This window comes from Antedon mediterranea, chromosome 6 (genome assembly GCF_964355755.1).
Source record: "Antedon mediterranea chromosome 6, ecAntMedi1.1, whole genome shotgun sequence".
In the NCBI taxonomy this organism is placed as follows: Eukaryota; Metazoa; Echinodermata; class Crinoidea; order Comatulida; family Antedonidae; genus Antedon; species Antedon mediterranea.
In genome coordinates, this window is record NC_092675.1 from 27,865,947 (window position 1) to 27,882,536 (window position 16,590).

The window sequence follows — 16,590 nt, forward strand, 5'->3', positions numbered from 1 at the left end:
GTTTATGTAGTCTTTGGAGATTTGATTGGTTAATGACAAACATTAATGTTGGAATTAAGTGAATTTATTGCCATGAATATTCAATGGTGTTTATCCAAAATAGTTATAACCTCCTAGACTGTGGTAATAATGTTAACTGTTGTTATACATTAACATTATCACAGTAACTTAATGTTAAGATGTACATAGGAGTCAACAAATGTAAAATTTGAAGAGTGAATGCTGTTTGCAGAGTGCTGCATACTGTGAAAAACTAGATAATGATTATTTATCATTTTTTAGGATAAGATTTTGTGAAATTGTTTTATTTTTTAATGTTACTAGAATCAAATCAGTCTCAGACCAGACTCATGTTAATGTTATTATATGAATATAATTACATGGCCATGTGTGGTTGAATGTGACGTCCATGTGGTTATTCTTTCACATTCAATTTACGTGAAATAGATTAGTGGACAAAGCTCTGTTTTACATTATACATGCTGTTTTATAAAATAAACACACCTAAACAGTCTAGTGTAATAACGGCCTATTCGTAACTGTTATAAAGTTTTCAACTGAAACTTCAGGTCATCAAATTAGGTTTTTACTTATAATTTAACCTTTAACCTTTGTAATTTATTCTAATATACAGATAGAATACCCTGATGCACAGCTTTTACATCCAGGTCAACGTCAATCTTGTACGACAATGAATTTAGAGAAGCTACTTGCCTTAGAACAAGATGAAGTCAAAGTAGCACCAAATAGGTCAAACAATAGTCACGTTGAAAGGCAATACCCACACAGTGACAGTGAGGTAAGCATAGCTATATAGTGTGGTCATTATTTTAGCCTTCTAGTACTCTTGAGTTGCCTGGTCAAGCACCCGCTCTATTGTTAATGACTAAAAAATTTTCAGAATATAATATAATGTCTGGGAAATCATTGCAGAGCAAACATTAGTCGCGTCAAGAGGCAATACCTACAAATAACATAGACATAGTATGGTCATCCATCCCAGGTTGTATACTATACTACACTTCTAGTTATCTTGCGTAAAGCAGCCACTTATCCTCGGGTACATCCCTGATTAAAGATTGTTCTTGAGAAATCTTTAGATACTGAACTGAAGTGATGTTAATGTACAGTATCAAAGAAATTATTAAAGAGAGTTCACGTACAATTAACCTGAATTATTTGTTGGAAAAACGTTGATTATATTCATTCATTCATTCATTCATTCTTTATTTAGCCTTTAAAATCGAAATACATTTAAAACAAGGTAACAAAAACAAGACAGGTGGAAATCTAAGGAGGCAAGGAAAAGCAAAAGGAATTAAAATCGCTGTAGCTCGCAGGCTTGCTTATCCATCCTTAGACATCCAGTACATAAAGATAGATAAAATACACATTAACGATCCTAATATAAATAAATTCTAATTAAGTGAAAGTATAGCCTATTACTACAGTAGCAAATTATTCTTAATTTAGTCAAATTTCAGTACCCAAGGAATTTAATATATAAAACTTACATAAAACACCTTGTATAACTTACAATGAAATTTGTATCTATTTCTTGTCATTTCAATAACTAGAAAAGTGTATTTTGTGAATGTCAAAAAGTTAACGAGAAACACCCCCTCCCAAAAAAAAAAATCCCCAGAGGTTTCTTTTGTGGATGCTATGTTGAAATTAAGCTGTGTGAAAAGCCTTAAAATAACATATGTAGGTTTAGTAAAACACTTCAAAGGTTGTGGGTGTCCCCCCGCCCACCTCCGCCCAGCACATGGCATTACTGTATATTATATTAATATATTGGAGAATTGACTGTTGTGTGATTACTATCTGTTAACATACAACATATTTTAATTATTGAGACAGTCAAAAAAACAGTAATATCCTATCAGCAGCTAATTGAAATTGCATTGTGCATGTACAAATATATCCAAGTGTACACAGTTTTTATGGTGTATTTGCTTAAAATATAAATTATTATTCAAATGTGTTTTTGCACACATAAACAATACTCGTTATTTGTAAACAAACTATTGCAAGTTTTCCCTAAAAAATCTATAAAGGTAAATAATGAATAATTTCTATGCATCTGTGAGCTTTATAAATATTAGCTTATTTAATTTCAAGGCTCATTTCCCACTCAAAGATCTCAAAGCGAATGTTGATATCTCTTGTGGGGACAATGGCATTTTCTTTATGGAATTGTGAAGCCGTGCAATAGTTAACAGGGGATTATGTAGCCACTACGGTACGCGTTGACGTCATTCTTGATGATGTTTCATAGATGTTATTACCGTACAAGTTGCTCTGAAGATTCCAAATTTAGATTCAAATATATCAGTTTAATGTATAGTAGTTTGTCCACATGGATTGGGGTAATTAAAGTGAGAAATGAGAAAGACTATTCATTAAAAATAACTGAACCCTAGTACTGTATAGTAGGATATGAATAAATAAATAAACTGTGTAGTTAATAGCCTGAATCAAACTTTGAAAAGTATTCAACCTTCATCTGGAAAATAAACAATAATAATTCTGTATGTCAAAATAACAACAATATTAACAATCATTTCAATTGAATAATATTACATTATTCATAGAAATATTCAATTGTTTTGATGCTTTAATTAAAACAAAATTGTTTTATAAAATATTTTTGTTTAAATTAAAATGATTTAGAAATATCATATATGAGGATAATCCCAAGCCCCAAGTACAGACTTGGGTAATTTCCGTCAATAATTTTCTCAATGTTATACCCATGGCACCTGGGATAATACTCATGTTTAACTATATAGAACCCAACTCATCTATAAAAGCTTGATGCCTGGCTGTATTTAATTAACTTTTCTTGAGGCATGAATATATAAGCTTATTATTAATGGTTTTTTTCTTGTACTGTAATCTAAACATTGGGTATGTTTCTTCAATTTATACATTTTTTATAGCTTCTTTTAATATTCTATTGATTGATATTGTGAGTTTTTTTCATCTTTTGCATTTGATGGTTTGTTTGTTTCCACAGTCACTACCTTCAATAAGACTGGAGAGGGCAGGCTCCTCAGCCAGTGATAGTAGGGTATGATAAAACCTGGTTGTATTATTTAAAGATGTATTTCTCGTTTGCATTTGAGTTTTTCTTCCTTTCTTTCACTGTTATTATAAAGTCTATGTCTAAAGTTATCACATTTTATTTGAGAGTACCGTCAATTTTAATTCTTTGGCCTTTGAGATGATTTTAGAGAAACATCTAGTGAGACAAGACCCCATATCAACAAAATGTGATAATTTTGCCATTACTTTTTGGTGAATTTTTGATGTTGTTTTTGTCATTTTCATTGTGCATGTTTGAACAGTCAATTCATAGTTTGTCTTGTGTTTTTAGTGGGGTTTTGTTTTTGTGTTTTCTTTGTTTAGAAATAGAAACACCCTTATTAATGAGACACTAGGGGCAGTGTTTTACTACACTACAGCCAAGCCCTAATGAGGACACCCTTAAGCAAGGGTGTTATTAATTATGGGAGTGGGTTTTATATTTTTTGTAAACTTCAAATAACTGCATAATAAGATTATACTGTGTCGCAGAATGTTATTTCTTGCATGGAGAATTTATTTTTAAAGTTTTTCTTGATCTTCATTGAAATTTATATTGAAAACTGAAACCATGGACTTAATTAGAGGTCCATGCTGAAACTAATTAAAATCTTTATTATAATACTGATGGCCCTGTTTTATAAACTTTGTAACTATTCAAGCATACGATAAAGATATGGTAAATAGTATGGTAATGCCATCATTTCTGCATGAGTGAAATGAATATACCAAGTGACTCATCTACAGTTCAATCTGAATAAACAAACGAGTCTATAAAATTTCCATCTGGCCGATGATTACATAACAACACATAGTCAGCAAGAACCATCAGAGGTGTTAGATGCGGTAAGTATTAAGAATGCTGTTGGATAACTGAAAGCATATTATTAGATTTCGCAACATAGACAGGAACCAGCGTCTTCGAACTAAGGAATATATTGCTTATCAGTCTGTGATCATTTTAGCATTATGTAAATGGAATTAAATACACGCTTTAAGGTATGATTTCGAAAATTGTTTAGAAGCAGAATATTTGTTGTAGGAGATACAGTATACTCTTTACCATAATTAACAGAAAATATATTCTTCTTAATACTTTAGTGTGCATACTCCTCATTCACACCAGGGAGGTATCCCTGTTCACTCTGGATGAAATTATACAATTTTACTTAGATCATGGTAAACATTCCTTTGATTAAATCTCAGTCAAAAGTCAAAGTCAATTTCTGGAAGATTTTCTCAATCGGTAGTTTATGTTTTCTATATAAAAGTCATTACGTCGTTATAATGATTTCTATTAATATTATGATTACCCAGTGATTAGTGTAATTCAGTTTAAATCAAAAGTAAAAGATGATCTTGGCTCTTAAGAGAAATAAGATTAGAAACATTAATATCTATATTAATCATATTAAGCCTAATAATTATAGTCAAAAGTCTATTATTAATAAAACAAATCATTTAAACAAATCATATTAAACCATATTTGTCAACTAATCCAGTTATATAATTAAGACAACTTAGATTACAAAAATTTTGGTCTGAACCTGTTAATAAGCTAACTACAAATATTAATGATCTTTTTAATAGTATTATAGAATTAGTCTCTAGATAGATAGTCAAGTACCATACTATACTTGAGCTAATAATTCAAATCTGGTTTTGGAGAGGAAAAAACCATCAATATGTTGTAAAAATAAACACGACAGGAAGTTTAAGGAAGAAATGTGTGTAGGTGTGTGCTAAATAAAAAATGATTGTTGTTTTGTTACGTAAACCACAGTATTTTTCAGTTTTTAAAAATCAATCATGACGTCATTTGATTGGACGTGTGAAAATATCATTTTCATCAAAGGAAGCTTTTTAGTTTTATAGATTTTTACATGACAACATTTAAAATGTTTTTTGTTTCAAATTGAAAAAATATTATTAACAGTTTAAAAAGTTTAATTTAAATTTGATCAACTTTCTGAATTGGTCAGAGCAGGAAGTATACTTTTCTTTTGAAATCCAGACTTTTATGAAGTCAATTATCGTTGTCACAGCATTGCTTGTTTTCCATTAAGAGCAAATTTGAGAGCTTAAACCTTGTCTACACTATCAAACTTAATATGACAAAAAATGTGATGTGCCTATATGGACATGATGATGTCATATCACTACCATATTTGGGAATATCACTACCATATTTTGAGCACATCACACTTTTTTTGTCAAACTAATTTGATAGTGTAGACAGTGCTTAAGAAAGTATTTGTTGGTGCTGATTAGGTTATTTTACCAATTCCGTTGATTTTACTAAAAATTCTTTCCAAATTCAAATAATAACAATAAGAGATATCCCCAGTGAAGTGTGAATAAAAGTTCTATGGATTATAATACACTAGTTTCGTTATGAATAATAAGCCCATATTTGGTGGTAATGCATGCAACTTATTTTTGTTTACCTATGAACTTTACTATTAAAACCTTTTGTTGAAGTGCAAGAATGCGATTCAGGGTGTACTTCTCTCTCTATTCTCTTTTCATTTGAATTAATTCAACTTTTGTAATGTGCATGTCAAAAGTTAATGGTGGTATATAGAATTGTCAAAATGTTTCATTATTGGGATACTGTACTGTATAATATGTTCTTCAATGAGTGTTATACCAAATAATATGTAAGTAATCTATAAATTAATAAATTAATAATATAATATATTTATTCATATGAGGAAAAATTGCTGTTTGATTATACGCATTATTTTTCGACCCATAAAAAGTGGAAAAAACAAATTAAAAATTGATATGGTCATAGCGACCGCTCCCAACATAATGCATGTAATTAAAGGAAGTGTCTCAAAAGTGAATTAAGCTTATCTGCCCAGTAGTGTATGTTAACAAACAGTTGTATCTTGTACATTGTCACTTATCATCGTGTTGTCTTTTCAGTGGTGGTTATTATGGATTTATTTTTGTGATTATTTATTATTTTTTGTCGGATTTTAATATTTGTGATGGTTCGGTTATTCGTTTCTTTTAATAATGTTTGTATTTTATGTACTTTTTGTAAGTCTACCAGTCGACTCTCTCAATATCGGGACACCATTGGGCTGGTCTAATACCTGGTTTTCAAATTTTTGGTATTTCCATTTTTATTCTCTGTTTTGAAGGGCGAGTTTCTGGTTTTAAAGAGTCCAATATTGAGAGAGTTGATTGTATTACTTTCTTGTTTTACAAACTACTTTAATGTTTAATTTTTTTCTTTAGAAATTGACATTTCAAATATAGATCTTCTTGTATTTGCTTACAGCTGTTAAACAAATTTAACATAAAAGCATTTTTATCGATTTCTTAACTCTGTATTACATTTTGTTCTTTGCAGAAAATGAAAGATCGCGTAGAGGGGCTTCGTCGTGGTCCAATGCACGCCCCGAGTACACCCACAAGTATTAGTAGTCGCAGCTCAATACGAAGCAGTATCTCAAGCACTGGCAGCTACTCGGACTTAATCGCAAATAATGATAATTTTGATTTAGAATATAACGGAGGAGGAATGGATTCAGATGATGAAGAGACGAGTGAATCTTCTGGGGTAAGCCATAAATTGAAACTGTTATTATAACACACCTGAGTACTGTATATGTAATTATCTGATTGGTTAATTCATATCATGTGCCGTTCAATATTAATGGTTCTATTGCACATTTAACTTTTTCAAACATTTTGAGAATTGTGTGCCACGTGAAGCTGGTGATATTTGGACGTTTAAAAACCCACTTAGCTTGTTGAATAGAATGGTCAATCAATAGAGTGGTCAATCAATAGAGTGGTCAATCAATAGAGTGGTCAATCAATAGAGTGGTCAATCAATAGAGTGGTCAATCTTTTTGTAAATTTCTCTTTACAGTCTATACTTGTGAGAGATATTGTACGAGATTGCTTAGAGAAAGAACCAAGTGAACGAACGGAAGATGAAATAGGTAACTAATAATGCATTTTTACTATAATAATGATTTAATTTTTTTTTTAAAGACAACATTACTATAACTGTCAAGTTACCCATGAAGTGAAATGCCTAGATTTCACTGTGTCAGTCTTTGCTCAGAATTCTTCCTTATCTGCCTGGAGTATCAATATTATTTTGTCCAGAAAAGAATCACACTTTTAATAAGTAATTTTCAGTTAGACCACTAAATACATTTCATTGAATAAATACCTTTAAACTTGTTTACATATAAATTCTGATATACTGTATGATGATGCGCCACAACATTGTTAGACAATGTAAAAGCTGGATAGAAACTAATAAACAATTCATATCAATTTAATTTCTCAAGGATAGCATATTGATCTGTAGAATTAGGTGAAGGTTGAAGCATTTGTAGTTTGTCAGTGCATGGTACCTGAAGCGCTTAATCCCATTTACAAAAATCCCTTAGGAAAAACATAGAAAAGCCTATGGCTTGTAGCATTAGATATACACAAATATATTGATCTGTCAATTACAAACATTTACAAGCTTCTATTAAATAGATACCGTCCTTTGGGACATCCATATTGAGGGGGACACCCATATTGAAAGGGATACTCATATTGAGGGGACACCCATATTGAGTGGACACCCATATTAAGGAGACACCCTTGAGGGGACACCCATATTGAAAGGACACCCGTATTGAGGGTACACCCATATTGAAAGGACACCCATATTGAGAGGATACCCATATTGAGGGGACAAGCATATTGAGGGGACACCCATATTGAGAGGACACCCATATTGAGAGGACACCCATATTGAGGGGACAAGCATTTTGAGGGAACACCCATATTGAGTGAACACCCATGATTGAACGAAGAACAATATATTTAATTTAACACTACAGCCCCTATTCTTGAGACACGCCTATTACATGAAATATTTGTTTGATCCCGAAGGTGTCTGTCTCCTTAAATAGGGGTTACTGTATTTAGTTATAGGAAAAATGTAATATTGTTAAGCTTAGAAAGAAGTTTATTTTGAACGAATAACTTAATGATCAGCCAATTTAGCACACCTCAATGGATCTACAGAATGGTTTATTCACTGTCAAATGAACAAAGCCGTTATTAAAATTAAAGTACAGCATACAATTTTATATTTTACAAAAAAAATTTAATAATTTTGTTCGATCGAAATGAATTTCATAATAAAGGAGATAGGATGCAATTACTTATTCTTAATTAAAGCATTCCCTAGTGTACGATGCATTGCATGTTATTATCAATAATTAAATAAAAAACATAAATTATGTTATGAATGTAATCAATGAATACCACAGAGAGAACACAGAAGAGCGCTTTATTAAAGTAAATTACAGGACTCAGTCTCTACTTTTTCAATCAAAGTGTTACCTCTAAATGAAAAACCACCTTCAGCAGTCCAGTTTAGTAGCCTGTATTTACTTTAAAAATATTACCTAAATAATACTGTACCTCTACAGAATTTCAATTGTGTGAACAATATTTTGGCCAGCCCAAAATGCAGTATTGGGCATGTGTTGAAGTGTCCAATTTCCCAACAATTTCATTGACTTCTTATTTGGCAGTAAAAGACCACTTTTTAATAAAATAAAAAAAATACATTACATTTTTAAATTGTATCAATTCGATTAAATCACATCTTTTACAGAATCATTTCAAAATAATTACAATATAATTCACTGTTCTCAATGCTATAATATTAAATTGAAATTCATGTATGAAAAATAATATAAATGATATTTACATTAAAATGTATTGATAAAACTAACTGAAATTTAAATCGTCCCCAAGGAATAAAATGCAAGTAAAATTACAAATATCTTGGCAAAGTGAATTAATTTTTTTTTGTATCTATCAATATTTAAAATTAATGCATTTGCTGAGTGCATATATACAAATTGTCTACAGCCTTGGAGGGTTTCTTAATATTGCTTACATTTTAAATCAGAATTAAGACTTTAAACATTTTATTTAGAAAAATAAGTTTAGATACTTTAGTTAGTGTGTATTTGACACTGCCGCAGCCTGTGTTAAGGCGAGACATACATGTATTTAATAATAACATGATATTCAAAAACATTTTAGAACCAGCGAATATTATACAATCATGTCTTTAATATGAAGATCTTTTATTATCGTAGATACACTGTTTATTATTAATATTATATAAATCCAAAGGCAAATTACTGAAAATATGACAATGCTGTGGGTATCAGTGGCTGGATCTCAATGGAGATAGGAAAAAAAAAGCGAAAAGCTAAATCAAAACGATAAGTAAAACAGCCAGAAAAGTTAGCAGAGTTCGGGAAACACTAGCCCTTCATCAGTTGGCTATTAATATCTATATCGGTATTTGGTGAATTTAACTTTGTCTTTTTGTCTCAAAATGAAAGCGCACTATATTAGTGTTTTTGTCAGTAAATATTCTACTACCAACTATACATACTATTTGTGCTTATTAAAAATAATAATCATAAGAGTGAGTTTTTGAGAACTGGTCTACTAGCTTTCTTGCTCCCAAAATGTAGTGAGTTCCAAAGGAATGGTGCAGTGGTAAGAATGTATTGTCCAGTGAAAATGTGTCAAGTTTACATAAAACGATAGCTTATTCATGTTACTACTGTAGTTAAAATTTAAAAACAATTATTTATAGGTGCCATACCCTTTCTTAAATTGTGACTAGAATGAAACTAAAGCTCCTTTATATTTAAAAAGGTAATAAACTATATACTGCCATTATTTCCATTTATGCAATCAACTTTTATAGATCACTGTAATGTTTCTTCAGAATTTATAAATTTCTCGAAAGGTGCCGAGTATTGATAACATTTTTATTGAGAATGTCAAATATAATTCATCTTGAATTTAATGTTGCGTAGCATGCTGTAAAAGTCAGAACAGAATTATTGGTTATTGTCTTTCAAAGCTTTCTTTTCTACCTTTAGAACTAGGGTGAATATATTGAGAACAAAACAGTGTCAATTTATTGGAAAGGTTAATCCTAAAGTGTTGAAGAATATTTCACCTCATTAGGTGTTCAGTGAGAACTATATCACAAAGAAAGTTTATATCATGACAAAGTTTATATCTACTGTAATATCTTTATGTTATGTTCTAAATACATAAGCAATATTAGACATTGATATTTTTATTTTCGTGCTTTAATTTTGCGTTGCCATGGTGATATGAAGTATGAATCGTGTTCCAGTGCGAACACAAGATATTACTCGGTGAACAAAGTCACGCATGAAATTAAGCTCTCAGAAAACTTATCTTATCTGTTCAAATTAGAAACGTTAGTAATGGCTTCGTCCGTGGATTAAATGCGGACATTACTCTAAAGTCTTGTATTAAGTTTATTTTAGTATGTGATATTTTAGCCTTGAATGCAATTAATATAATTACAAGTAACATTTAGTTCATGTACAATATTTTCTACTGTATACAGAATGTGCAGTTTATGTAGCTATAGTGATGTCAGTAGAATCTATGCTGAATGTTCTATGCCATAGAGCTTATTACTTAAAACTGGAGAATAATTTCATTTCACCCGATTCTCTGTACTTTATCTCCATATATATGGCATTATCTGACCAGTATAATAGGCAAATTTGGTAATACAGTGTCACACATGCATCATATGTTCTGCCTGTATTATGATACAGGTGGAATATGTGACAAATGTATTTTTTCCTATTTATGCAGAACCAAGAATCAGCTATTCATTACACAATTGTTAATACGATTAATAATTTTTGATAATTTTATTCATATTTCCAAGATGGCAATAAGTTTAATAGTATTAGTAAAATAACAATTATAGTTGTAATTTAATTGTTTATAGGTTTATTCAACACGCCTTGCGTGCAGTTCAAAACTAATAAACAACCATGAGTCACTACGGAGATGATTTCAATATGTCCCGAGTTGTCTTCACAAAATTATCACTAATTCACACCGAGTGGTTAAGTCATTTGTGTACTAAATGAGTGAAGTGTGTTCGTGCCCTGAGGTGTCAAAGCGTCTTTGTTGACCTTTCCCGATTCGAAACTTGTGGGAGGATTCAAAACATTAAATAAGTTATTACAGCGTGAATTATGACTTTTATATGATAATTTGTGTGTATGACATTCAGTAATTGCACAACAAATTAATGTGTCTTTGTAAACAAGTTTTTTTAAGAAACTCTGAACTCATAAATAAAAACCTTTCCGCAATTTTGTTCATAAAGCCAAGTCCTGTAATCTGTAGTTATAGACTGTGGCATGGTGTACCATAATTGAACTGCCTTTCTGTTGAAATAATAAAATATAAATTTAGTATTTGACAGTGATTACGTTACTTTCCATTGCTTATATTTTAACCACTCTTTAGTATAGTAACTTGGTTAGGTTTTATTTATTTATTTTCACATAACATTTCACATTCGACAGCGGGAAACCTGCCACTAACAGAACGGATTTAAAATATATAAAACAATTAATTAAATAAAATATTTTTTAATCATTTTGTATGGTACTGTAGTTTGAGTTAACCAATAGTGGTGATAATTTATATGTAATAATACATTTTTATTTAATACAGACAAAAAGTGAAATAAAAAGAAATATAAAATTAGAAAAATAGAAACAAGGGTCATGTCATTTCATAATCAAGGAACGTTTTATATTGTTTTTTTTTTATTTTTTTAAATTTTATTTTATTCAATCGAAACCAACATACTTAGTTACCGCCACTAACAGGTTTGATACAAACAAAGCCAGGGCTGTTTAAAGCGCCGTGATTGGTCCTAACATTGATCAAGAGCTTCTCTCGTCCAGTGTCCACCTATTATTATGTACTTCAGAAACAATTTCTACAAGTTTCAATGATTTAAAAAAAAGGTAAACATATAAGAGCAGATTGCGAACACATTGATCACATACATTTGTTTTTGTCATACAGAAGTATTACTGGATTTTATGCGGCACTTACCAGCATTTACAAATATGACAATGTCAGTAAGACGGGCTTTATGCGCTGTTATGGTGTTTGCTGTTGTAGGCAAAGGTGGAACTGTTGTTATGAAAGATGAAGAAGAGGTATGAAAGAAATAAACCATTAATATAAATAATATATTATTACTGTACTGTATTACTAGAGTTTTAGTTTTTGTATATAAAAGCAAAAACATTTTTAGGCTCTGTCTACACTATCAAACTAGTTTGACAAAAAAGTGTGATGTGCCCAAATATGGTAGTGATACGTCCAAATATGGTAGTGATATAACATCATCATGTCCATATGAGCACATCACATTTGATAGTGTGGACAGAGCTTTACAGTATATCACAATATAGTTTAGTTTTTGTCACAGTTATCCTCAAATGAGATGTTAACAAATTGTAATATCCCTATTTACAATGGTGCTGTAGATAGTATGATTAATTTGTCTGTTACTGTATTTTCTTAATCACAGCAGTAATAGTATTTTGATTTTAACACAAAATATATTTACTCTAGATTATAAAAAATATCAATAAAGCTATTATGTTTTCTTCCATTTTCGTTCAATAAGACAATTTAAGAGTTTTTTTTTATTTGTATTCATACTTTTTTTTTAACCGGCAATTTAAAATGAACTATTATTACTTAGTTAAAAGTATAATACAGTTAGTACTTTTTAAGTACTTAAATGTTTAGTAATTTATTTATCAAATGATATTTCAGCTGGACTCTTGGTCAGTTATTTTGAATGGTAGTGTGGTTATTACTAGGCCTGATGGCGTCGAAGAACATTTACATCTGGGTGACAGGTAATTCATTTTTATATAACATTTGAAAATGTCAACATTGATAGGTGTTGTAAATCCATCATTATGTCTATAATCTTACTATAGAGCTTGTTTCCCACTAGGACGCAAGCACAGCGCAAGCGAGTTGACCAATCACAAGTGATAATTTCAGATAATCCATTGCTTGTGATTGGTTAAATTGCGCTTACGTCGTTTCATTACGTCCTAGTGGGAACCAAGCTTAAACAAATACATTTTTTCATCCATGCTCTAAATCTATATTTACACTGTGCCCAACACTGTGTAAAGAGGCACAATTTTTACTTTTTTTCTAATGAAAATGAAATATAAAAGTCTGAACATTATTGTTGTTTATTTACATACTCTACATCTTTACAAATATAGACTCAAAATGTAATAACTTTTTAATTAACAAACTCAATCATGAATTTAAAATTTTAATTTGCTCAATATTTAATTAATATTCAATTTTTGTGCTTTATTACCTCAATTCATGTCAAGTATAAGAAAGATGCGCAGGACGTAATCTTATTCTAGGCTTTTCCATTAGTCAAATTCTGTAACAAGATCGATTCAGATATTCCTATTAACATTGATAAATTTGCCCAGTTCGAGATAGAACATGCACGTTTAAATCATTTTGTATAGAGGAACAATTTAAATTTCCCTAAACCTGAAATTGAATGCTAATTGTAAATGTAAGAAATTGACGTGCAAGATAAAATAACTGTAATTGTGTCCGGCTATCCATGGTTTTAAATTGTACATCAGCATAGGCAATCAATATTGTCCATCTAATAGTTGTATTATGCATAAGTTTAACCGAGTACATACTACAACATACAATCTTGTTTTTTTTAAATATAAAATGGCTATATATTTTAGTATGCTGTAAATGGAATATTTGCGCTGTATATTACAGTGTTATTAATATTAGATGTTATAAAACACATTAATTGAAAGCCTTATTATTTTGGTCAACTTGGTTCCACCTTGTTGAATCGAACTGTCAGTTTTTAACTCATCAAACATATTCAACTCATCAACATTCATTATTTGTAAAATATTTTCATAAAAGATTATTGCCATAAATCCATTACTAATTTTTTCTTTATCCAAAACATCCACAATTCTTTCTATTACAGTAGAACCTTTTCTTTGGGACACCTAATTAGGAGACACTGTCAAATGAAACGAGCAATAAGCATTATAATGACTATATATATAATAATCACTATTGCCAACTCTGTACAGTGAACACCCCTTTTAATGAAAACGAGCTAGGGACCTTATATGTTTAAACACTACAGCTAAACCCTATTCAGGAGAAATTCCTGTTAAGTTATCTTCTTAACAATGGGTTCTACTGATTTGCTGTTAGTAAATATTACTATTATTATGAAAGTTCACATTATATTTATATACAAATTGTTTTTGTCTTGTACAGTTTTGGAGTAAAACCAACTTTAGATAAACAAGTACACCGAGGGGTCATGAGGACGCAGGTGGACGACTGTCAGTTTGTCTGTATTACCCAGGATGATTATTACCATATACTTACACAAGGAGAGGAGAACATTAGGAGGATTGAAGAAAATGGAAAGGTTGTTATGGTAACGGAGCACCGTATCTTAGATGAGAGGAGACAGGGACATGTTGTAATTAAGGTAGGTTTGTTTTAATTATTTGGTACAATGTTTTTCCTTATATTATTATTATATCTCTTTATTTGCTTTTTAAAAGAATTTGTGTATTATTTTGAATGGACGGATTCATAAATGAATATAGTTTGTGAGTACATACAGTAATTCAATAACTTGTTTAAACGCGTGTGGTATAATTTTACATTGGATATGGCTATCGGAATTATGTCGGAGATACACCAGAGTTAACTCAAAGGTATATGAAAGATTAAACTGATCATACGAGCACTTATGTTAGTTGTAAGTCTGGTATGATTTGGATCAGCTTAAGAACGTTCTATACACGCTTAAATCGAGTGTGTGCCTATTGTTCTATTATTTTTCTTATGTATGATATAATTACTCAAACATAATATGGAAATAATATCCTGTAAGTGTAACCTTAGTTGCCTAATTTAATTAAAGTAACTTATGTCTGGATTAATTTATAATATTCATGTATTATTTTTTTTTATTATGTACAAATAAATTTATTTTAATCAGTATGCATCAGTTTTGTCATTTCATATCTCATATTCATGTACTATAAATCCATCTTAACAATTATCATTATATTTCTCATTTATTATGCTTACCTCAAATGGCTGCGTCTGACATTCTCAATGTCATTAAGAAAAAGCATATATTTCCATAATTATCCAGCCTAGAGATTTCTTTTTAGATTTGAAATTACTTCTCTAGATTGATGATATTAAACAATGACAATTTTGTGGCATTATTATTATTTTCAGGCTAAAAATGAACGTCTTATACAACATTTAATCGGTGATCATTCTCCTGTTGATCCTACTTTCGTGGAAGACTTTCTAATGACGTATAGAACTTTCTTGAGTACTCCAAAACCTGTGTACGATAAACTAATAGGCTGGTTTCATGAACCTGATCTTCGAGACAGAGTTAGTACTCTTTTTTCAGTATATAAGCATAGCATAGCATTCTCTTTTAAGTGTAAATTTAGTCATCCCATGTCCCAATTTTTCAGTTCTCCATTTTTTTCTCAACTTACTTTGTGTGTTACTCTAAATCGTTCTTGTCAGTAAAACCAAAATGATTTACATTTTTACATAATTTATTGTTTATTATATTAAGTTTAATTTGATGAAAATTTAAACAATTTGTGAAATAATAATATTGATTTGATTGTATGCTTTATGGCATACACTAGAACCCATATTAAGATAAAACTTTCAAGACCAAACTAAAAGTGTCCCTTGAATAGAGGTTGCCCATAGTGTTAAAACAACCTTTTATTCCTTACATCAGAAAGTGTCCCCTTAATGTGGGTATCCCCTGACTGGGAATGTCCCAAAGGAGAGGCTGTAATGATGATGTTGGATTGTAGGGATGTTCCCACTTGAGGTTTGTGGACTGTACCATTTAGAGAGAGGGGTGTTAAATGGATTTTCTACTTTTCGAGTATATCTCACTTTTCGAGGAAAAATATGGCATTTATCGGTTTTTCCAGGTAAGCTAGCACTTATAGACTACCAGCACCATTTCTGGTTTGTGTAACTAAATACTGTTATTTATATTATCTTTTTTTTTCAGGTTACACGTGTGGTTTTATTGTGGGTTAATAATCACTACAATGATTTTGAAAGTAATAGAGATATGATAGAATTTTTGGAAAAGTTTGAAGAATTATTAGAATCAGAGGTAAGATATGTTATTTTTAATTTTAATTTTAATAATTGTCTTAAAGAAAATTTATGCCAACCGCAGCTACCAGATTGTTTTCAATAACAGTAATATACTGAGCCACACGTTTTGTATATCACTTATACTGTTTTTATACACATTTATTCAGTTTTAACTGGAGCCCCCGTCCAAACGAATAGGCTTGTCTCATGAGGAGCCTTACAATACAAAACATTCAACATGATGATTAATTGTAAACTCTCCTAACCCAAAAAACATGTATTTTCCTAACAAACACCAAATAATTTATGCATCCTGTACTTGTGAGAATAGTGGTTGATGATTGTTCTGTCCACCTTTTC

At 30.5% G+C, this 16,590-nt stretch overlaps 1 protein-coding gene across 7 annotated transcripts in view; it reads left to right on the forward strand.

Annotated features, from left to right (window-relative positions):
• LOC140051019 (rap guanine nucleotide exchange factor 2-like) overlaps positions 1–16,590 on the forward strand; it is a 72,371-nt gene that overhangs the window by 32,751 nt on the left and 23,030 nt on the right. For 4 of the 7 annotated variants that reach the window (XM_072096076.1, XM_072096080.1, XM_072096078.1 and 1 more), the window contains exons 6-14: positions 635–799; positions 3,023–3,076; positions 6,455–6,664; positions 6,980–7,052; positions 12,037–12,173; positions 12,802–12,887; positions 14,335–14,554; positions 15,322–15,486; positions 16,139–16,246. In XM_072096076.1, the coding sequence (XP_071952177.1) occupies positions 635–799; positions 3,023–3,076; positions 6,455–6,664; positions 6,980–7,052; positions 12,037–12,173; positions 12,802–12,887; positions 14,335–14,554; positions 15,322–15,486; positions 16,139–16,246 (1,218 nt within the window). The other 3 variants (XM_072096077.1, XM_072096082.1, XM_072096083.1) reach the window with 3 other exon arrangements.